Source organism: Rhincodon typus, chromosome 5 (assembly GCF_021869965.1).
Source record: "Rhincodon typus isolate 14 chromosome 5, sRhiTyp1.1, whole genome shotgun sequence".
In the NCBI taxonomy this organism is placed as follows: domain Eukaryota; kingdom Metazoa; phylum Chordata; class Chondrichthyes; order Orectolobiformes; family Rhincodontidae; genus Rhincodon; species Rhincodon typus.
This window is the reverse complement of record NC_063336.1, coordinates 17,323,699-17,348,618: the sequence shown is the minus strand read 5'-3', so window position 1 is coordinate 17,348,618 and position 24,920 is coordinate 17,323,699. Positions and strand designations below refer to the sequence as shown.

At 40.1% G+C, this 24,920-nt stretch overlaps 1 protein-coding gene across 3 annotated transcripts in view; it reads left to right on the top strand.

Annotated features, from left to right (window-relative positions):
- The window catches only part of tpcn3 (two pore segment channel 3), a 60,830-nt gene that overhangs the window by 21,458 nt on the left and 14,452 nt on the right, over positions 1-24,920 (top strand). For 2 of the 3 annotated variants that reach the window (XM_048596860.1, XM_020532549.2), the window contains exons 5-13: positions 1,047-1,163; positions 1,616-1,734; positions 2,117-2,218; positions 5,718-5,844; positions 7,615-7,816; positions 10,133-10,277; positions 15,420-15,605; positions 15,703-15,767; positions 22,107-22,194. In XM_048596860.1, the coding sequence (XP_048452817.1) occupies positions 1,047-1,163; positions 1,616-1,734; positions 2,117-2,218; positions 5,718-5,844; positions 7,615-7,816; positions 10,133-10,277; positions 15,420-15,605; positions 15,703-15,767; positions 22,107-22,194 (1,151 nt within the window). The remainder of the gene's footprint in view (positions 1-1,046; positions 1,164-1,615; positions 1,735-2,116; positions 2,219-5,717; positions 5,845-7,614; positions 7,817-10,132; positions 10,278-15,419; positions 15,606-15,702; positions 15,768-22,106; positions 22,195-24,920) is intronic. The other variant, XM_048596859.1, reaches the window with a different exon arrangement.

Sequence of the window (24,920 nt, the reverse complement as noted above, 5' to 3'; positions counted from 1 at the left end):
TGGCAGCATCTGTGAAGGAAAAAACAGAGTTAACGTTTCGGGTCTAGTGACCCTTCCTCAGAACTGAGGAACTGAAACGTTAACTCTGTTTTTTCCCTTCACGGATGCTGCCAGACCTGCTGAGCTTTTCCAGCAACTTCTGTTTTTGTTTCTGATTTACAGCATTTGCAGTTCTTTTGGTTTTTATATAAGTAAGGGTGCTTATGCCTTGGTTATACATGATGTTGGTGAGACTACCTCTCAATCACACTGTACACATTTGGCTGCCTCATTTACATTCTTCCTCATATATTGAAAGTGTTTGAGAGGAGATTTTCTTTGACACAAATGGCATCCTTCCATGGTGTAACAATTCTGTGATACTAGATTGATGCCTGGAATGAATGGATTGTTTTATGAGGATAGATTGGACAGACTGGACTTGTTCCTGCTCGAGTTCAGAAGAGCAAGAGATGATTTGATTTGAATTTTATAGGATCCTGAATGGTCTTGACAGTGGGTGTGCAAACAGTATCACTTCTTATGGTCCAGAACAAGGGGGCTCTACTTTTTTAAAAAAAAAAACGAAAATTAGGGGTCATCCTTTTAGGATAGATGAGACTTTTTTTTTCTCCTGAGTGTTCTGTGACTTTGGAACTCTCTGGCCTTAGAAAGTGGTAGATTCTTGTTAGGTGGCTATCAGGGATAGATGAGAATGAACAACTTGAAAACACATATCAGTCATGAGCTTATTGAAGGACAGAGCATGAGGGGACAAAATGACTTTCTTCCTCTAATTTGTACGTAAACCACTGGCTTGCACTGGAGAATGGCCCACAGGTGTCAGCCATCTCTGACACTTTGCCCAACCTTTCATGTGCACTTGCCATTAGAAGTGCAGTAGATGACAATCAAGAGCAAGACAGTTTGATACATCCCATTTATTTATGTTCCCCTCTGCCTCCTATCTCCTCATGGTCATCCCATCTCAATTGAATTGAACATTAATCTTTGACCGATCTTGCAGACTATTATGTATTTTAAATTATGCATTTCTTCATTTCCAGCTCACGATGATGGATATGATTGTATACTTGACTCTGAGAGAAACTGGGTATTTTGCTGTCAGATGGTCAAGAGTCTTGAGGCCTCTGTTCTGCGTAAACTTTACTGAAAGTCGTCAGGTAAGCATTATTTTCTATGTGTTTAAACATGGAAATACATGTCTACGACTAAACACTTCAACTGATTTTAAATCTGGCAAGATCAGTTTGGTGGGAAATATTTCACCAGTGCTGTCTGTTATAAAATGCTGCTTGATGTAACAGCCCAGGAACAAAAACAAATACTTCCAAATGTTAATAAAAACCGAAAGAACTGCGGATGCTGTAAATCAGGAACAAAAACAAAGTTGCTGGAAAAGCTCAACAGGTCTGGCAGCATCTGTGGAGGAGAAAACAGAGTTAATGTTTTGGGTCCGGTGAGCAAGTTCTGAGGAAGGGTTACCAAACCCGAAACGTTAACTCTGTTTTCTCCTCCACAGATGCTGCCAGACCTGCTGAGCTTTTCCAGCAACTTTGTTTTTGTTCCTTGTTTTTCTTCCAAATGTTAATGTTAGTGTTTTCCTGTATTGCAGCTTCGAAGAGCCTTCAGGAATATCCGCAACACTCTTCCAGAGATCACCTATGTGTTTGTGCTGTTTATGTTCAGTGTTGCAGTGTTTTCTCTTATGGCTTTGAAACTGTTTGCGAAAAGGTAAAACCAGTTAAATTTAATATACCTTCTAAACAAAGGCAAGAAAGTCATCATAAACACTTTTTTTTTCCCCCTGCAGTTTTCAGTGTCACACTCCAATATCTCATCCAAATGGCCTTTTTTTATAAAGTGTTCAGTGAGTGGAAACTCAAGAGCATGCCAAAGCACTTTGTATGTCATGTGCTCTATTAAAGTCAGCATCTGCTTTGTAGGCGTAGACGATGGTGTTTTTCAACAAATCAATTGTGTGCAGAAATTGGATAAATGACTAAATACAATTTTAGTTGTTTGGGGAAGGAATATTGCCCAAATCAGAGAGAATGTGTTTTTCAAGTAATGCAATGGTATTTTGAAATTTTTTTTAACATATGGTGTTTTACAGGAAACTCACGACAGTAGAAGGAGCCCCATATTTCAGTAACTACCTTGACATTTTCTTCAATCTCTACGTGCTGGTGACAACAGCAAATAGCCCTGATGTGATGTATGTACTTCTAAGTAATTTAGAAAGTAATTTGTATGTTTCAGTGGTGATCTGACCATATGCGAACATTATGGCATCTATTGTCGTATTGACTTTGCCTCCCTCAGCACCTGGATAGATCGTGGAAGGTAGTTGATAATCTAGAGTTCTTAGGACTTGGCCTTCTGTCTAGAGTGTTTGACCTTGGAGCTGTAGATGGATTCAGTCCAAAAATATATTTGTAGAAAATTTATCTCCTGAAAAAGGAGCTTAAATACCAATGTATGTCCATTTACAAAAAGCTTTGTTTTGTGAAAATTCTGCTAAATAATGCAGTCCGTGAAGGTTTCAGTGTATTCAGGATACATTGTTGTCACTTTTAAAAGATACCAAGGTGGGTTATACCTTTCTTATAGCGTACTTTCTTGAAATGTGTATTGTAATAATATGATTGTCTCCATTATTTTGTTTGGGTTAATTTATGGTAGATAACAATAAATGCCTGCAACGGTCATGCACCAAATTATAAACTTTGTGCTTTTCAAAGTTTCATATCCTTCTGTAACCCAAGGTTTAAATTGCAAAATTACTCCAATTATTTTTGTCCTGTACAGGATCCTGCCTAGGTACAATGAGAACTGTGCCCTGTTGTAGGTTCCATACCCATCTGGTTCATTAATGTCCTTTAGGGAAGGAAACTGACATCCTTACCTGGTCTGGCCTACATGTGACATCAGGCCCATAGCAATGCGGTTGACTGCTCTCTGGGCAACTGGGGACAGGCAATAAGTACTGACCTAGCTGATGAGGTCCTTATCCTTGAATGAATTTTTTTAAAAAAAAAAAGGATATTGATGCTCTGGAGAAAGGGTTTAAGAAATAATATGGATGTTACCAGAGCCGAGAGAGAACTTTTTTTTTATTTAGGGTGTAGCATTTTTTTGCCCAACTTTAATTCTTCTCTAACATGGTGGTGAGCTGCTGCCTTTAAACCATTTCAGTCCAAAAAATTATGCAGCTAAAACCACAGTGTTTTTAGGAACAGTCCTCCAGGGTTTTGACCTAGCAGCACTAATGCTACAGTGATCTACTTCCAAGTCAGGATGGTAAGTGGCTTGGAGGGCAACTTGAAGTTGGTGGTGTTCCCATAGAACATAGAACAGTACAGCACAATGCAGGCCCTTTGGCCCACGATATTGTACCAAACTTTTACCCTAAATCTAAGGTCTATCTAACCTCCACCGCTACCTTATACTATCATCCATATGCCTATCTAATAGCCGCTTAAATGCCCCTAATGAGGCCGACTCCACTATCCTCTCCGGCAATACATTCCACGCCCCGACCACACTGAGTAAAGAACCTACCTCTGACGTCTCCCCTGATATCTACCTCCTTTCACTTTAAAACTATGTCCCCTCGTAAAAGCTACCTCCACCCTAGGAAAAAGTCTCTGGCTGTCTACTCTATCTATACCTCTGATCATTTGGTACACCTCTATCAAGTCACCTCTCAACCTTCGTTGTTCTAAAGAGACAAGCCCTAGCTCTCTCAACCTTTCCTCATAAGACCTTCCCTCCATTCCAGGCAACATCCTGGTAAATCTCCTCTGCACCTTTTTCTAACACTTCCACATCTTTCCTGTAATGAGGTGACCAGAACTGGACACAATACTCCAGATGTGGCCGAACCAAGCTTTTGTACAGCTGGAGCATAACTTCACAGCTCTTGAACTCAATCCCTCTATTAATGAAAGCTAACACACCATACGCCTTCTTAACACCTCTATCCACCTGGGTGGCAGCTCTCGGGGAACTGTGGACATGAACCCCAGGATCCCTCCGCTCCTCCACACTACCAAGAATCTTTCCGTTAACCCTGTATTCTGCTTTCAAGTTTGTCCTTCCAAAATGAATCACCTCACACTTTTCAGGGTTAAACTCCATCTGCCACTTCTCAGCCCAGCTCTGCATTCTAAAAATGTCCCTTTGTAACCTAGAACAGCCCTCCGCACTGTCCACAACGTGACCCACCTTCGTATTGTCCGTGAACTTGCTAATCCACCCTTCCACTCCTTCATCCAAATCATTTACAAAAATCACAAATAGAAGAGGACCCAATACAGATCCTTGTGGTATACCACTCGTAACTGAGCACCATGCTGAATATTTTCCGTCCACTACCACCCTTTGTCTTCTAAGGGTCAGCCAATTCTGAATCCAGTCTGCCACATTTCCCCCTATCCCATGCCTCCTTACCTTCTGCATGAGAAATGTATCCCATGTATCTGTTGTCCTTGTCCTTCTAGGTGGAAGTAGTAATAGGTTTGGAACATGCTGTTGGAGGATCTTTAGTGAATTTCTGCAGTGCATCCTGTAGATGGTACACTGCAGCTGCTATTAAGCATCGGTCGTGGACGGTGTATATGTTTATCCCAGTTAATATGGGGAAGTTGAAATCCCCTCCTTTTATATTATTTTATTTTAAACTTCTGGGATTTGTCTGTCCTTCTGTATGTATATATCTATACCTCTATATATCTGTCCTTCTAACAATCCCTGTCTGTTTGGGAATCCGGCAATATGATTACTCTGTTTTGAGCTCTACTCGTATAGCTTCATTTTGAGGAACCTTACAAGATATCATCCCTTATTGTGTTAATTGATTCCTTGATCAATGTTACATTATCCATGCCTGGTATCTTGTGTCATCCCTCAACATGAGTGTTGCCACATCAGGTAGAACAACCCACCAGAGACAAAACCTGCATCAGAGAAAAGAGAATGGGAAGGTGTGCTGAAAGGCTGAGATAAGGAACATAACTATCGGCTCAGACTAGTTGGGTGAAATGGCCTAGATGTGCAGTGTGTTCTACCTAAAGTATAGCAGAAACAAAATAATTGAGCTTCTCCTTTTCTCCATGTTAAATGAAGCAACTCTGAAAATTTGTGGGAAATGGGGAAAGAAAACCCTGAATTTAGGCAACGAGTGACTGATGCATTTCTCTTTGTTTGCCAAATGGGTCAGATGCATCATTAAATAGACTTTTGACCAGTGAATTCTCCTTGAGTGTCCCAAATCAACAAAAGGAGAATTCTTATTTATGAGGAGCCACTATTAAAATCAGTTTTCCAGACTTAAAGTCCGAGAGGAAGCTTTGTCCACAGAAACTGACATTACTGTGCGATTCTTGTCGAACAGAGAAATGAACAGTAGGAATGGTTGCCTGTTTAGCTCTGCAAGTAAGATCCCTGGTTTCTTTGTAGATTAGTCAATCTCCACCATTCTACAGCCTAAACCCATACTCTGGCTCCAGTTTTAGTTGCAATATTTGAAGTTGAGGACTGTGTGGAAATGATCTTTTTGAAAGCCTTCATTAGAAATTTGGTCAGACCTATTGAGTAACAATGTTTGATAATATTGCTAGTAAGGGTGGATAACTTTGCTTGATCCTAGTTTGGACAATATTCAATATGGGTCAAATAATGATATACTTGTGACAGTTATCTCTTTTTTTCAGGATGCCTGCTTATGAGGTCAGCTGGGCATATTCAATTTTCTTTGTCATTTTTATAATAGTGAACACTTATGTCTTCATGTCTCTCTTCTTGGCTGTTGTATATAATGACTACAAGAAGCATTTAAAGGTAGGTATGTATTTGTGTGGAGGATACCCAGACCACTGCGTAAGTATTCTGCTATTTAAATTGATGAGATTTTTCAGCTTCCCTTTCCCCTTTTATACCTGTTCTATGTTTATGTTCCAAGTTAACCATTCAGATAACTTCAAAATACCTATTCTTTATTTGAACAAAAAACCCTCCATCTGTCATGCAATATATATTTTAAAAGATAACTTCTGCAATGTTACAATAAATTAGTCCAATGATATTGAGATTCTTTCTGGTCTATAATTAGCCCTCTTGGCTACTATGCAACATGGATCCCTCAATAAAGTATCTATATAATTTTGACTTCTCTAATTATTATTTTCATTACCCTGAACTGACTTTTTGATGACTTTTGTTGCTGCTTATACATGTCTTGATTTAAAAGTACCTTGTGCAGATACTATGGTGTTGGTCTTGCAATGTATCCTATTTTGGCTAGGATTAGAACTTCTCAAAATGTGAAAGAAATAATGTTTGGGTAACCAGAGTTGATGAGAAATGTGACAGCTCTGCTGTACAGAAATGTATACCAATGAATTTATCCATGTATGTCACAGCACTCCAAAGATAATTCATTGTGTGAAGTGCTGTGTGTGATGCACTGTATAAATCCATTTAAATTTTTTTTAAGATGGTATGCAAATGCTTGCAAGGGTCTAGTCTGCAGCATTACTTGTGAAATCATAGTAATTCTAGTCAGGGGTCTTGTCACTACTCACAATTCCTCAGGTACCCTGCAGGATGACAGGGCCAATAATGCTAGGAAGATGCCCTGGGACCACAAGGCTAGGGATGAATAGGAACATGGAAGAGACAGCCATGAAAGTAGCCAGAGTGCCAGCCTGGCAGGTTGTAAGGGATGGAGAATTATCCATTGGCAGGTACAAAAGCTTACTGCCTGCAAGAGTGGTAGAGGTAGAAACTCTCGTAATATTTAAGTATTTATATGTACGCTTGCCAGGCCAAGAGATGCAAGGTGGTGGGCCAAGTGCTCGAAAATGAGATGAGAACAGATAGGAGTTTGTTTTTGTCTGGTGCAGGCTTGGTGGACAGATGGGCCTTATTCAGTGCTATAGACTTCTGTTTCTGAGTCCATGCTCAAATTCGGCAAGACCTGGGCAACATCCAGGCTTGGGCTGGCAAGTAGCAATAATATTCACACCACACAAATGCCAGGCACAGACTATCTCCAACAAGAGAATCTAAGCATCTCCCCTTGACATTCATTGGCATTGCCGTCTTTGAATCCTGTACTGCCAACATCCTGTGGGTTACCATTCACCAGACTCTGAACTGGACTAGTCCTATAAGTATTTTGGCTAGTAGACCAATTTCAGAGGTTAGGAATTTTGCAACAAGTAGCTCATCTCTTGAATCTTCAAGCGTGTCCACCATTCAGGACAGTGATGAATACCTCATCCATTTGCCTGGATGGGTGCAGCTTCAACAACGCTCGAAATTTGACACCATTCAGGTTTGATTGACGTCATATCTATAAACATGCAGTGTTAGCCATGTCCCATGAATGAATTTTTAAAAATGTAATCTGTGAGAGCTAGAGAAATGATGCCATTTTCAATGTTCTTGGAACTCTCTTCCTGGAGAAAAAAAAGCTATTTGACATTTTTAAGTTTGTGTTTGGCTCGCTTTGGTAATGGAAATATGTTCGGCAAATTAGTATAAACTTGGAAATCCTTCAAAGAGAGAGTTTTTTTAGTCAATAAGCTAATGCTTTGTGTTTTCCAGAATGAAGTAAGGAAACTAGTCTATATGAAACATCGGAAAATGATAGAAGCATTTAACCTCTTGAAAATAACAAATGGAACAGAGTTTGTAGTTCCAGATTCTCACTGGAGGCAGCTGGTGAAGCTTGTGGCACCAGAGATTCCCAGCTCTCATCGAGAGCTACTGTGGAGAGTTTCAGATGATGAACAGAAGGGCTTTGTGGGTGAGTATTTGTAATAATAAACCTTCATGAAAATTGTGGTCTGGTGACTTGAAACTCTGTTATTATGCTTAAAGTACTGCCTAGAAAGGGGCAAAATATTGTCTGAGGCAAAATTATTATTAGTTCATTACAGGCTTTCCATTTTTCTATAGGGATGTCTCCATGTTGTAGGCTCATGTAATCCCTACAGTGTGGAAGCAGGCCATTCAGCCCATTGAGTCCAAACAGACCCTCTGAAGCGCATCCCACCCAGACTCCCCCTATTCCTGTAACCTTGCATTTTCCACATCTAATCCACCTAGGCTGGACACGATGGGTAATTTAGCATGGTTAATCCACCTAACCTGCACATCTTTGGACAGAGGGACGAAACCGGAGCACGCAGAAGGGACCCACACAAACACTGGGAGAAAGTGCAAACTCCACACAGTTGCCAGAGGCTGGAATTGAACCCAGGTCCTTGATGCTGTGAGGCAGCAGTGCTAACCACTGAGTCACCATGCCCAGTCGATCCTTAGTTTAAAAATTAGAGATTCTTGCTCTAACTAACCTGGAGAAAAATAAATGCGTTATTATTATCCATCACCTTGTTTTCAGAGCAGAATCCGATTGCATTTTAAGGGATATCAGACCTTGAATCAATTGCTGGAGACCTTGAATCTCCAGCAGTCTGGGTAAAAGAGGATAAATCAGGGCTAATTGAGCTTTTATTGGGTGAGAATTTTAATTTGTAAAGACCAAATTATATGCTGGAATTGGATTTCCCTTGGGTTTTTTTTTTTGAAAAAACATTTTATCTCCCCTTTTTGCTCATTGACACACCTCCTTGTGGATTTGTGTAGAGAACATGCCCTTAGTCACATTGGCTGCCAACTTGTACTGGACACTTATCTAATTTCCATTTGCTTGTTGTCTGTCACACAGAACAAAAATATACTGTCAGGTATGTTGGAACAAGAGTTGCCCTTTACTAGAGTTAGTCATAATGTAATTTCTGAATTTTGAACCATGGTGAAATTGAATTGCAGTATTTCACTTCTATAATATGATTGTTGTCTAGGGACTTCCTTCTGTCACCCACGTCATCAGTTAAGCAGCTTGATATAAATTGCTGCCTTTCTATTCCTGCAGTGTCTTTATGAAACTAGAAATGCTCATTCCATCTATCTCTCAGTATAAACGTTCATCTTTGAAATAGTTACATGTGTCTTAGTAAAGTGGAGCTAGTGAAAGACAGGCTAGCATCTATAGTACACTGGCTATAGCATTCAAGGCTATGGCTGAGTGCTGGAAAATAAGTTTAGAAAAGACGGATGTTTGACCAGTGCAGACACGATGGACTGAATGGCCTCTTTCTGTGCTCTGAAACTGACTCAATGGCTCTGATTTGTCATGATCCACCAGACGTCTAACACGCTTATCAGCAGACTCAAACAGCTTCTTCCCTGCTATTATTAGACTTCTGAATAGACCTCTCAAGTTTTAAATTTAATGTTGATCTTGTTCTTTGTGCACCTCTGTTCGATCACCTTAATGCATTTTGTATAGTATGATCTGCCTGTAGGTAACACAGCAGCCCATTTGAGCTTAGCAGGTTCCCACAAATAGATAATGTTCTTTAATTATAGAGTCAGAGGTGTACAGCACGGAAACAGACCTTTCGGTCCAACTCATCCATGCTGACCAGATATTCTAAATTTAATCTAGTCCCATTTGCTGGTACTTGGCCCCGTATTCCTCTAAACCCATCCAGATGCCTCTTAATTGTACCAGCTTCCACCATCTACCCTGGCAGTTCATTCCATACACGCACCAGCCTCTGCGTGAACAGGTTGCTCCTTAGCTTTTGTTTTAATCCAGAGCACTGTGGCCTTTGATAATATTCAAGCTGTGCCCCCTTTAGTGAGTGTTTTGTTTGTTTGTTTGTTTTTGTATTTTTTTGTCCTGTTTCTTTTCCAATTTAAGACCTGAAAAGACAATTTGAATGTTCTCGTTTTGTACAGACATTTGCAGCTCCTGTTTATTCATAGCATTCCTGAAATCTTAGCATACTCGTGGTTGGATTATTTAACTGTCTGTGACTAAAAATTTTTCTTTTGTTGCAAAACTGGAATATTTGCACAGCAACTCTTACTGTACACTGTATAATTCATCAGAATTTATCCAGGACTAATGTACTAAAGCATTGCACAGTTGCTGGATGACTGGGAGATGAGTATAAGCTATCTCAGTGCAAAACCTGAAGTACAAGTGCGTGTTGTATAGAAAGATGAGAGAGATTCTTGAATGTAATTAATGCCGGTTGTATTTCAATAGGAAGAGAGTCCTTCATCCGTTTGGCAGATCTCCTGAATATACAGGTTGTTCAGATGAAGGAAAGAACTCATCCATTGGAGAAATGCATGCCGAACATGTACAATTCTACAGTGAGCCAGTTCATCCGGAGAATAGTCAAGCATCAGTATGTAACAATGACTAACTGATTTATTTCCATAAGTTTGAAGGCTTGTTTTAAGTTATATCATTTTAATGATAACAGAAAGAAGCCGATTACCGGTGAGCTTTATGCCAAGGACAACTACAGATCAATTTGGTTTTTTTACCAAACTTTGCTTATTTTACATACTGTAATGTCTGGAGTATGCCAACATATCCCATGAACTGGAAATATTTTTAATATATTAAAATGATGAATCGGGGTTTAAAACCTGAAGTGTCTGGTGTGTGGTAGAATACGTTCAGCAATTTATTTTGTTTTTATTTCCAGCATCTTTTGTATCTGCATAGTAGAGTATCAACACAATTGTTTGCTTTATCATGCTGACTGCATTTTCGATTTTTACCATTATAATAAGCCAATCATTAAAAGGCTTTCACTTTTAGCTCATGTCCATCACTTGTAAAAGTGTTTAGTAGTAATGTCAGTAGACTAGTATACCAGAGCCCCAGACTAATGTTATTGGGACATGGGTACAGATCACACCATTTGACCAGGTGATGAAATTTGATTGTGATTTTTTTTTTTTTTTTTTTTTTTTTTGTTTGATTTTTAAGAAAATGAAAATGGCCTACATCTGTAATTTTTGGGGGAAAAAAACTCATCTGATTCAGCAGATTTTGAGAAGGAAATGTGTCCTTACCTGGTCTGGCATACATGTGACTCCAGACCCATAGCAATGTGTTTAGCTCTTAACTGCCCCCTGGGCAATTAGAGATGGGCAGTATATTCTGGCTTAGCTAGTGATGCCTGAATTGACTTTAAAAGTTGTGTAGCCTATTTGAAACATTCTAATAACTACATCCTGAGTATTTGTAATCACTTTCAAAACCCAAGGGAAAGCCATTAAACACCAAAGAATGAATTAATTGCCACTTTATTCCCTTCCATTTTAACACAAGTATGCTAATGCCCTGGAGGTGAGATTTCAAATCCCACCATAACAGATTATGGAGTTTAAATTTAACAAACAAAATGGGAATTAAAATAATGACTGTTTACATTAGTAAGCCAAGTTTTTTTTTTCTTAATGGCTTTTTTGAAGGATGGCAAGTTTCCATCTTTTACTAGTTTGGTCTATATGCGATGTTAAATCTACAGCAATGTGACTCTTAACTGCTCTCTCAAATGCCAGTTGTAGCAAATCTCTAGGTCTAAACAAAGCAATGAAACTGGAGGGAGAGCCTGACATCAACCTTTGCACCAGAAATGACAATGGGGCCAGCCCAGCCCTTATGACCCTGGAAGTCCTCCTTAAAATATTTGGGGCTTGTGCCAAATCTAAAACTCCCACAGACCAGCCAAGAAATAGCCTGACATAGTCATGCTGACGGTTATATTTTACACACCATGTCCCAGATGCCACTGTCACCACCCCTATGCATGTCCTGTCCCATTTGCAGGAGACACCCACCAGAGATGACAGCACAGTAATACAGTCAGGAAGGAATTGCCCTAGAAGTCCTCAGCATTTAAACTCCAGACCCCATGAGTCTCCAACCATTGGCAAGGAAACATAAGGCTGATTTCCCACTTGCCACCATCGCTCTGATAAATCATTGTCTCCATGTTGAACACCACTTGAAAGAGGCACTGTGTGGCAAACGTGCAAAATATACTCTGAGGGGGATTTCATTGTTTATCACCAAGAATTTTAGCACTACTGACCAAATCATAAAAGATCTAGCTGTTAGGGTGAGTCTGCAGTGAGTAGTTGGGCAATCAACAAGTTGATCTCGAATCTACCTGCTGCAGATGTGTCCGTCTGTGACAGTATTAGCAAGAGTGACCCACTGCACCATAATTGTGGAGATGAAATTAAAGTTTGAATTTGCATTGAAGACAGCCTCCGCTTAGTAGTGTGGCAGTATCACTGGGCACAATGGGTCAGATTTCGAACGAGTCTGCAGACTGAAAACAGGGTGTCCACGAGGTGCTGTGGGTTATTGGCAGCATCAGAGTTGTACTTTGTCACAATTTGTAACCTTATGGTATGGCATATCCCCAATTCTACTGTTACTTGCTACCCTGGGGACCAACCCTGGTTCAAGGAGGGGGACAGGAAGGCAAACAGAGCAGCATTAAGCATAGGTTAAAAATGAGCTTTCAATCTGGTGAAGCTACAACACACGACCATCGACATGCCAAAGAGCAGAAGCAGCATGCAATAGGCAGGGCTAAATGATCCCACAATCAACAAGTCAGATCCAAGCTCTGCGGTCCTGTTGCATCCAGTCACGAATTGTCACGGATAATTGAACAACTAACAAGGGGGAGGCATCACAAATATCCTCCTGCTCAATGATGGGTTTAAGAGACAAGTCAGCTAACTGAAGATTATTTTTAGTACAAGTGCTGAGTTAATAATTCATCCGCATCACTTCCTCAGATGCCAGTCTTCCAAATAATTCAGTTTACTCTGTGACCTTAAAAACTGACTGAAGATTCTGGGTATTGTAAAGGCAATGAGCCCTAATTGTATGTCAGCACTAGTCTTGTCGCCTTGTGTCCCAGACCTGGCCAGGCCCTAGCCGCGTTGTCCAGTACAGCTACAACAATATGGAAAACTGCCCCGGCCAGCCAATTACGGCTGTATTATCTGCTCTTCCTAATCATCAGTAAAATGATGGAAGGGATTGTTGCCTTTGTTATCAAGCATACTTGCAAAGGAATAACCTGCTCACTGATGTGGATTTGGATTCTGCCATGGTTATTCAGCTCCTGACCTCATTACAGCTTTGGTTCAAGCATGGACAACATAGAACATAGAACATTACAGCGCAGTACAGGCCCTTCGGCCCTCGATGTTGCGCCGACCTGTGAAACCAATCTGAAGCCCATCGAACCTAAACTATTCCATTATCATCCATATGTTTATCCAATGACCATTTAAGTGCCCTTAAAGTTGGCGAGTCTACTACTTTTTTGCAGGCAGGGCATTCCACGCCCTTACTACTCTCTGAGTAAAGAACCTACCTCTGACATCTGTCCTATATCTATCACCCCTCAATTTAAAGCTATGTCCCCTCGTGCTAGCCACCACGATCCGAGGAAAAAGGCTCCCACTGTCCACCCTATCTAATCCTCTGATCATCTTGTAGAGATCATCAAAAGAGCTAACATCCAGATGTGAGATGGACGTGACAGCCCTTGGCATCAAGGCAGCATTGACTGAATAAAATCAAGATTCTTCAGATGTTGGCAATCTGAAATAAAAGCAGCAAGTACTGGAGAAACTCGGCAGGTCTGGCAATATCTGTGGATAGAGAAACAGAGTTAACATTTCAAGTCTAGTATGACATTTTTAGAATTCCAATTCTGAAGAACAGTCACATTGACTTAACACTAAATGTATTTCTGTCTCCAAAGATGCTGGACCATAAAAAATAGGAACTGGTGTGGAACATTTGGCCCCTCGAGTCTGCTCGCTCATTTAATAGAGCGTTCCTCATGTCCATTTTCCTGTGATTGTCCTGTAACCCTTAATTATTCTACTGACCAAGAATCTATCTATCTTGACCGTCAACATACACAAGGACTCTGCCCATAGCTCTATATGGGAAGTAGTTCTAAAAACTCTCAACCCTCAAGAAATTCCTCCTCATCTCAGTCTTAAATTGGTGCCCATTAATTCTGAGACCGTCTTCTGGTCCTAGGCTTACCTATGAGGGAAAACATTCTCAGTACTCTGTCAAGATCCTTAAGAATCCTATATGAGATCACCACTCATTCTTCTAAATTCTTATGATGCCCATCTCATTTATCCTTTGCTCATAAGACAATCCCTCCGTACCAGCAATCGTCCTAGTGAACCTTCCCCAAACTGCCTCTGATAAAATGATATTAGTTAAGGCAACCAAAACTGATCTCAGCACTCACGCTGTGTTGTCACCAGCATCTTGTACAGTTGCAGTAAGACTTCCCTACTCCAACCCCTTTCGAAATAAGGGATAATTAGCCTTCCTGATTACCTGTGTGCTAGCTTTGTGTTTCGGGCACAAATACCCCCAAGTTCCTTTCTGTAGTTTCTCTACATTTAAATAATATTCTGTTCTTTATGTTCTCCCTTCCAAAGTGAACAACCTTCTATTTTCCCACATTATACTACTTCTGCCAGCTTACTGTCCACTTAATTAACCTATAAATATCTCTCTATAAACTTTGTATTCCTCTCGCAACCTGCCTTTCCACCTATTTTTGTGTTGTCTGCAAACTTGCGACAGTATATTCACTTCCTTTCTCCAATGTATTGTAAACAGTTGCAGTCCCAGCACTGATCCCTGCGGAACCCCACTGGTCACAGATCGCCAACCTGAGAAAGATCTCCACTCATTTCCTGCCCATTAGCCAATTCTCTATCAGTGTCAATACACTACCTCCAACACTGGTCTCTTACCTTATGACTCGGCCATTTGTGAGGGACATTGCCAAATGCCTTCTGGAAGTCCAAATACAACACATCTACTGGTTCCCCTCTATCTACCCTGGTTGAGACTTCCTTAAATCTCTAACAAAGTAGTCAGATGCAATTTCCCTTTCATGAAGTAATACTAACTCATGTTTAATTAGTTTATGACTTTCAAAATAATCTGCTATTACTTCCTTTTAATAATTCTAACAATTGATATTAGGCTGATCAGCCTATAGTTGCCCAGTTTGCCTGCCTCCCTTTTTGAATAGGGTTGTCCTGTTAGCAGTTTTCATATCTTCTGGTGGTACTTCAGAATCCATGGATTTTACAACCAGTGCGTCCACTATCTCTCTAGCTACCTCTGTTCTGCTACACTGATGCATTGATCTGCCTGTGTAGCTTGCAAAACAACAATTTTCCCTGTATCTTGGTACATGTTGCAACAATAAATCAAACTTTAGGATCCTTTGCCAGACCTGCTGAGTTTCTCCAGCATTCTGTTTGTTTCAGATTTCCAACATCCATGGTATTTTGCCTTTTTACCACATTGTGAATACTGCTGTCGTGAACCCTTTATAATATAGAATATAAGTCACAGAAATGAACCATTTGACCAAACTAGCCTGGGTTTAATATTTGCAGTTCAGCCAATAAAATGAGGTTCTGAAATATTTGTGTTTTTATCTCTTTTACAGAGGTTTCCGTTACACATACGATGTTATCATTGTTATAAATGCTATTTTCATTGGTGGTGATGAGGCCAACCCTTTAATATCCAAGGCAGAATGGGTATTTTTGACCCTTTACATAATTGAAATACTGCTGAAACTCTTCGCGTATGAACCTAGGGCATTTTTTGCCAAATCTCAATTTTGGAATTGGTAATCTTTCACTTTTTATTCTCTCGATTTTATATACTATTCATGGTTTTTATCCTGGATACATAACTATGAACCATTTTTTTAATACATATTTTAGGTTTGATTCTCTAATTATTGTTGCTGCTCTGCTGGGAACTATCGTCAATACTACACTGAAGTCATGTAAGTATTGGGTATAGTTTGTACTTTGTTATCGATACTACCTCTAAAATATTGGAAAGAGAGTGCGAGTTGTTGGTAGCAATGTGAATATCATTACTTAATCTGATAAAATTGCATGTATTAACTCTTTTAAATATTAACATGTTTATTACAGATAAAAAATATTAATATTTAAATCCAATGTTTGGCTTTCAGTCAGAAGATGTGGTTTTGATTCTGTTGAACCAATCCCAACTTTGGGTTTATGAGACTTGAAACCTGTGTCACAAGCAGATACATGAAAGCACATTTGCTGAGATTCCCATCAACTTTACTAGTTGGATGTTGCCACTCATGGGCATTGATGACTGAGATGGAAAAGTGCCATGGGTGGGATGGTGTTCTGAGGAGTGGCAAAGAACATGCAAAATCTGATTTCTTTTACTTGCTTGATAAGGTTACACTAATGAAGGATTGTGGTAGGCAAAGCTTAGTGCCCTCAGTCAGAGTAATAACCATGTTGTGATTCCACACAAACCAAAGGTTAAATGGCTATGGTACGCGGTAACCTACAGAACTTGAGGGCTCCCAAGAATAACTTGGGCCAATCGCATATTGGCAGGGAGGTATCTCCTTTTCCAATTAATCCGTCTACAGAGTAATTGAGAACAATGACAAAATCGTGATAATCTTCATGATAGTAGTGCTGCAGTTTTTCAACATGATGTTATAATGTTGCTTAATTAATCTGTTCTTAAATTGCAATAAATGTAGTTAACTGCACTACATTAATTGGAAGACCAGCACTTATCATTTAACCATTTACTATTTTTACATGTCTATCATGAGTGCAAAAGAGAGTTTTAATATAGGTTAGAATTATGCAATATTTTATAGAATCTTACAATATGAAAGGAGCCCATTGTGCTTGTGCTGATTATTTGAAAGAGCTATTCAACTCTGAAAGAGCTATGGTTGTTTTTATGCCATAAGGGATCAGAAATAAGCAGGGCTATTTCTGAATTGTGGCAATAAACAAGTCTGATTTTTGACACTGGAGAATTTTCTACCTCTTGGAAAATAGATTGGCATCCAACTGTGAGCTGGTGGGATAAATGTAATCTTTGTTCAAAGTTGTGATGAATCCTCAAGTCTTGTAAATTATATGGACTTTTGCTGCTGCTTGTAGTTACTCCTAGTAGGAGATCTGCGGCCACACTTGTCTGTCTTGCACTGTCCCATCTAGGTCCACTGTGTGACACCCATCATCCAACTACAGATCCTAAATTGATCTCACTTTGCCTTGTGGATGAGATCTCTGTAGCTTTTCAGCTCTATTCAAATAGCTGAAATAGTGATTTGTGTGTTTTTTTTCAGATGATACTTTTTACAGTTTTTTTTTGTTCTTAATATTGGAGTTCAATCATTTAAGAATCGTAAGCTTAATTTGACCACGCCCCCTCCATTAAAGTGATCTTGAAAATCATAAAAGAGAATCTTCTGTCACATTTGTAGTAAAGCTTAATGAAATACAATCTGAGTTTAGACCTGGAGTGGGAGCCAGAAGGAATGTTCAGCCTAAGAACAGCCTAATAAATATCCAGATATAAACTTGGAACTTTTATATATGCTGCATAATCGATGAAGCATGCAATTGTGTTTATAATTAAACAATGCTTTGCTGAAATAGGGCATTGACAATAAAAATGAGGGATTTATTCAGCGCCAAATAGAGTGCATCAGGCTAGAAGAGGGACAGATTTACTTCAGGTGAAGAGAGGAATACGATGAGGCTGAGTACTTTTTGTTAAAATAATTTTACCTTTTCACACAGAATAAATGTTCAGAATTAGATTTACTTGTAACTTAAAAATCAAAGGCAAGAACGTCAATTTGTGGTACTCCTAAATGATAGAATGCTGCTGTCGCGAGGCCCTTCAAAATAAAATCATAATATATGGGTTGTTTGTGAATACCATAAAGACACAAGTGATAGTTTGAAGAAATACTTTAAAAGAAACTAGAATGAAAATTCATGTAGCTAGTTTAACACTGAAGCAAGTAAATAAGCTTGTCTATGTAGGTCAAATGATGATCGTGACAAGAGAAGAACTCATAAGATGCTACAGTCTATCCACTTCTTTTACACACTTGACAAACATGGATGATAAGTAAAGATTTGTGGAAGAAAATAGAGGCCTCTGAAATGTAGATGCTCAGCTGTAGCTAAAAAGGTCATATAAACACCATAAGACAGATGAAGAGGTGTTTGAAATTGCAAATTCATAAAGAACTAGATAATAATTGTGGGATCTTTAAACTTCCAATTGTCTGCTTTAGAATCATAGAATCTAGAATCATAGAATCTCTACAGCGTGGAAACAGGCCCTTCGGCCCAACAAGTCCACACAGCATCCCACCCAGACCCATCCCCCAATAACCCACCTAACCTACGCATCCCTGAACACTACGGGCAATTTAGCATAGCCAATCCACCTAGTCTTCACACCTTTGGGCTGTGTGAGGAAACCAGAGCACCTGGTGGAAACCCACGCAGACATGGAGAATGTGCAAACTCCACACAGATTGTCACCTGAGGGTGGAATTGACCCCGGGTTTCTGGCGCTATGAAGCAGCAGTGCTAACCACTGAGCTACTGTGCCGCCCCACTCTTAAGAAAAGAAAATTGACTCTTGAGTAACAGCAACACCCCACTTACAAGGTGTGCTGTCCAGCTGTGATCCACATGCTTCAACCCGTTCTTCATAATCTCTCTTGTCCAGGTGGCAGGTGAGTATGCAAGAGATAGTGGTTCTTGGAAAAACTTCCAAACCCAACTTCTAGTGCGTATATTTAACTTCTTTTGAGGACTAGACTTGTATCAGTAGAAAGTTAACTTTTTTAAAAAATAAATTCATTCGTGGGCAGGCATGTGACAGGCAAGACTAATTTACGCTGCTTTGCGTATTTCTGGTCATCCTTGAGAGAAGGTGGTGGCAAGCTGCTGCCTTCAACAACCGCTATTTAGTCGTCTTGTTGATAGTTAGATGCTTGTTTCCACAGTTCAGACTGTTATCAGCACTCAAGATGTGACTGTTTCAGACAGGGCATTTGGTGTAAGCATTGAATAACAAAGGTACCCAGAGTACTGTGGAAAGGTGCAGCTCATGGTCTTCCCAAATGTTTGCTGCCCTTGTCCTCCTTTGAGGGAGATTGTAGTTGTACCATTTAAAGAGCCCTTGATGACTTGCTGCAGTGAGTATCTTGTAGATTATGCACCCATCAACCGCAGTGTGTTTTTGTTGGAAGGTGTGAAGGTATAAAGTGTTGAATGTGGCATTAATCAGATGATCTGGTTGGCCCTATATGGGTGTTGAGCTATTCAGGAGAGAGATCCATGACACTACTGATTGATGTCCTGTACATAATGGACAGGCTTTGAGAAGTCAGAGGTTGAGTTGCTACTCTGCAGAGTGTCCAAACTCTGCCCTGCACTCAATATTTATGTGGCTTGTCCAGTTAGGTTGCTAGTCTGTCATGACCCCACGAGTTGATAGTTGGGGATTTAACAATAGTAATGGGAGGAGGTCAGTCATTGCCTGGGACTTGCATGGCACAAATGTCATTTGCTACTTGTCAGTCCAGTATCACGTTTGTATTTACGATTATAAATTCTAAATATCATTTTGTTTGGGCCTTGCAGCATGCAGACACAATCTTTCACTATCTGACAAGTTGAGAATGGATTTGATTGCAGAAAAATCATAAGTGAATGTCCCCAGTTCCCCACTAAGTGGAGGGGGTAAGGTCATTGATGAAGCAGCTGACAGTGGTGAGGCCCAGGACGCGAACTGTGGAACTTCTGCAGAGATGACCTGAAGCTGAGATGATAGGCCTCTAACAACCACGGTCGCTCAGTGGTTAGCACTGTTGCCTCACTGAGCCAGGGGGAATGTGGGGTTATGGGGATAGGGTACAGGGCTGGGTCTGGGTCTGGGTCTGGGTGGAATGCTCTTCAGAGGACTGGTGCGGACTTGATGGGCCGAATGGCCTGCTTCCACACTGTAGGGATTCTAACCACAACAAAAGCCATTTCCTTTTATGCTAGCTATGACTGCAACCAGTGGGAGTTTTCCCCTGGTTCCATTAACTTCAATTTTAATATTACTAGGAAGAAAACGACTTGTTGCCAGGGGTTTTCATCTTGAGCTCAATAGGACAAAAGCAGAAACGGCAAATTTCAAACAGTAAGGGTAATGCATAGCACTGAAGAAAAGAGTACTCATTGATTGGCTGGTCAATTCTGATCAACTGAGGCACTGCCATAGATCAAGTACCTGGGAGCTATAGGCTTTCAGGCTCCAGGGTAACTCAAGAAAAAGCGTAAGGTTTGAGCATATTTTGTTTGGAGAACGTATTCCTGTGGATATCACTTTTAATGAGTGTAAATGAATCACATAATACTCTCAACTGATTATCTCTGACAGTTCATTGGTACAGCTGTGATCAAACATGATTGTTGAGGGTCTGCTGTCTGATTTGTTGAATCACAGACATTTTGGTTTTGGCTTTACAAACCATGATTGTAGAATATAGTGTACTCTATATTAAATATGTTATGAACATTGAAAGGATCTCACAGTTTGATCATCCATATATTGGGACATGTGATCTACATGCCTGTCATTGCAATGGCATAGAAAGTCTAACATGATGTTGCTCAGTTACATGGTAGGCAGGATGTCCCTTTTGGATAAACGGCATCATGTTAGTAGAAAATACCATGTTTGTAGCCACTGCATAGTAGCAGCTTGCAACATCTTCCTTAACCTGCTGTTCAGATTTTTGAGATACTTTGTCATTCCAGAGTATTTGCATAGACTGAGTACTTTTCAGATATGAAAGTTGTGGCTTTTGGCTCATTTTGAGTTTGCTGAGTACAGCAAATAATGGCTAATCTGACCAGATCAATGTCCCACACAGTAACTTTGCTGTGCTCTATTTCTGTGTTGACCTTGCTTGTAAGTGAGAAAATTGAGCAACATTATGCCCTGAGAAATTCTTGCAGCACTTTCCAGGGCCTGAGATAATTGGCTTCTAAGATGCACAAGACTCCATCCAGTGGAGGATTTTCCCCTGATTCTGACTCCAGTTTTACTGGAGATCCTTGATGCTACATTGGTCAAATGCTGCCTTAATATCAAGGCCAGTCACTTCCACCTCCTCACCTCCACTTCTTTCAAAGAATTTAGCATTCTGCTGTAAATTAGATTTTGGGAGTCAATGGATTTAATATACCTTTCGGCCTACTAGGCTGTTCTCTGTGAAACTCCTTTCAAATTTAATCAGACTTTGTTCAGACCACTATAATCTGCTACAACACAGACAGGCAAATTAAATCAGCCTTGCTATCTCTGTATTTGCAACACACAAAAATTAAAATACTCAGATATTCAAAATTAACCCTATTCATTTGTAACCAGACTTTTCGAATAAATGATACCGGGCACCAAGTTTGTAGTTTGAACAAAAGAATTAGGAATGTATTGGTAAGACAGTAGTTTTAACAGAGCAGTATTAAATTGCAAGGTAATCTAATTAATGTTTATGATTTTAAACTCCATCTTCTTTGATTCTAGCCCCCATTCACACCAAGACAGACAGATAAATACACACACTTTAGGGATAAATCAAAAGGGGGAAAAAAAAGAGATGTAACTGGCCAGTTCACTTAAGCAGTCTCAATGATATGTAATCTAACAGGCACAAGGGATTGTATTTTGTTTGGCTTCTAAAGAGACCAATGCATGCAAATAACTTCCAGTAGACTCTGAGGAATATTCAGTCAATATGTATAACTGAGATTCTATTCTCCCAACTTTTAATAAGTTCGTAATGGGAGGATAACCAGGGAACAATCAAACCTTCGTCCTGTAGCTTTCATAGGCATAATCCTTCTGATTTAAACACCATTCAAAAACCAGTTCAAACTTTGGTTTCTTTTTGTCAGACTGGTTGCTTCCCTATGAGGCCCCAGTCAACATCTGTTTGAGCATAATGTGTATCCGAAACCAATAAGGCTAGTGGGTTCTTTGAACAAGAACCTATCTGCAATTAACTTCCAGGCCTGACCTCATAAACAAGTATCAGGTTGTTTGTTCTCTTATTCTTTCCAAAAACAAGCTGCTGCTGACAGTCCAAAGGTCACCTTCAGCTCTCTGCTCAGTTCACACCTCCAAAGTGCAAATGATTTTTTTAAAAAAAAACTAAAATAATGAAGATCTCAAAAATGTGCTTAGTCCAAGAAGCAATTGCCAAAATAGTGCTGTAATTTTGAGTTTTCTTTTGTTAACTGCTCAGCTGGTGGATACAGCAGCCAACAAGTTTTGGATATTGTGTTCATCCTGAGAGTACTTCGATTAATCCGGATCATTGACAGCTTCCAGAGGTAAGAGCATAAAGACTGCGCTTTTGTAAAATGAACAGTAGTTTTAAAAAAAACCTTTTGTTCCATGTGTCCATTATCATGTGGTGTTGGTGTGGAATGGACGTGGGCAACACTTATATGGCGAGTGCTTCTATTCTCTGTGCTTTTGTTCATTTCCAAATTGAATAGTACATCTGCTTGACCTCTATTGATCATTATGCAATGCGTTCAGTGGTTGTCATCAATTGTCATTTCTGCAGTTAAAAAAATGTATGTGTTGGAGCCTTGCTTCATAAATTAATATTCTAAAGCTTGGAACCAACTTGATTACTTTTCCTGAGCAAAGGTGTATAAAAGTAAAATTGCCACAGACTTAGCAGACCATAGGTCTGCTCTCCTGTTAGAGAGGGAAAGACAGCTGATGGTGCTTTAACTGGGGTGGGGTGGTCACCATGCCTCAGGCAAGAGGTGAGATTGAGAAGGTGGGATCTTCATTGTGCTTTCAGCTAGTGTGTACCAAAGCTATATGCTGTGCTGTGGAACTAAACTCACCATTTTGCTTTCTACATGTAATGTCAATGTAACATGTTTAACAGTATGATAGTATAATAATGAAGTGCTTTGAGGGGTTAGTCCTGGCTGACTTCAACCCCAGCCTCCCAGATTGCCTTGATCCGTTGCAATTCATCTATCAGTAAAACAGGTTCACGGCAGATGCCATTTCCCTGGCCCTACACCCATCCCTGGAACATCTGAATAACAAGATTCCCAAGTCAGGCTCCTACTTATCGACTACAGCGCTGCCTTTAACACCATAATTCCAAACAAATTTATCTTCAAACTCTGGGACCTACGTCTTGGCTGCCCCCTCTGTAATTGGATCCTCGACTTCTTGACCAACAGACCACAGTGAGTAAAGATAGGCAACAACATCACCTCCGTGATAATCCTCAACACTGGTGCCTCACAAGGCTGCGTACTCATAGTCCCTACAATACTTCCAATGCACCTATGACTATGTGACCTAATTCTGCACAAACTCCATTTACAAGTTTGCTGACGATACCACCATTCTAGATTTGTTCTCAAACAACGAGATGCACTACAAGAAGGAGATTGTTGTCTTTACACCAAGTTATTAAGCCCTCGATCTCTCCATCAACATCAGCAAAATGAAGGAGCTGGTCATTGACTTTGGAAGCGGAGAGCAGGGCACACTCCTGTCTGTGTCAATGGTGGAGATGGACGACAGTTCCTGGGAGTAATGATCACCAACAATCGGTCCCTGGTCCACCCACCTTGACACTACGGCCAAGAAAGCACAGCAATGCCTCCCTTCCTTCAGGAGACTAAGGAAATTCAGTATGTCCATAAAGGCACTCTTCCCAATTTTTATAGATGCACATAAAAAGCAAAATACTTGGATGCATCAAATGTGGTCTGGCAACTGCTTTTCCCAAGACCAAAAGAAACTATCGAGAGTTGTGAACTTAGTCCGGTCAATCACGCAAACTGGCCTTCCATCCATTGACTTCATCTATAATTCCTGCTGCATCAGGAGAGCACCCAACATAATCAAAGGCCCCTCCCACCCCGGTTATACTTTCTTCCATCTGGCAGAAGATATAAAAGTTTGTATACACGTGTACAGATTCAAGAACAGCTTTCTCCCAGCTGTGATCAGACTTTTGAATGGACCTCTTTAATGTTAATGTTAATCACTCTGCACCTTCTCAGCAACTGTAACATTGTATCCTGCACTCTGTTCTGTTACCCTGATACACTTGTATAGTACGATCTGCCTGTAAAGCGTGTAAGGCAACACTTTTTTTCTTCACTGTACCTTGGTACACATGACAGTAATAAATAAAATCGAATAACGCTGTTTAATGTCCATTGTCTCCCAGGTGGCCCTGGTACTTGGTTTATCATATTGATAACTGATTGTAATTTGAAAAGTATCTGTATGACAGTTATCACTTTCGGTCTAATGCTTTTCTGTGCAATTTGAAAGTTTAAGGAGTGATTTTGATGAAAGTTTTTTGTTTTACATGATGAGCAATCAGAGTAGGTAGGGAAAGACTATTATTGCAGGGTAAGGGAGTCTAGGTCGGTATGGGGCATGGAGGGAGAGAGTAGCTTAAAAATTAACCCCACTTTGTGGAAAGACCACATTTTTGGGACTGTAAACTAGATACTGCTTTAAACCAACAATATTGTGTGAAGAGAGGTTTGCAGTTTTAAGAATCAAGTTTATGCGAGCATTGTGTATGTAAAGTTTTTACCTTTTCCTGGAGCATCAGACAGAGTGGCACTGGTGTGCTTCTGGAATAAGAGACAATTGTCTGAAAACAACATTTTCTTACATTCTTGGACAATGATTATAATCTGTGTGTGGACAATACTGCAGAAGTTTTAACCTGTAAAGAGAAACAACACAAATCTCTCTTGCACCCTCTTGTATGGAGAAGTAACATACAATCTCCTGGTAGCTGTTGTTACTTGCCATTTCTGTGTAAACTGCTACTTCTGCAAATCCTGTTGTCGAAAGGAAACGAGGAAATCGGCTTTAGGGACTCTGCAAATTCTCAACCAGTGAATGAAATAAAGCATTAGTGCACAAACAACCTCATCTGCAAAGAACTAAAAACAGTTGAAAGATACCGAGAGAAACAACTCAATGTCTGTGGTCTGGATTGGTGTATTCAAACAGTTTCCCCAATTTCTTCCTCCACCATTTACCGCGC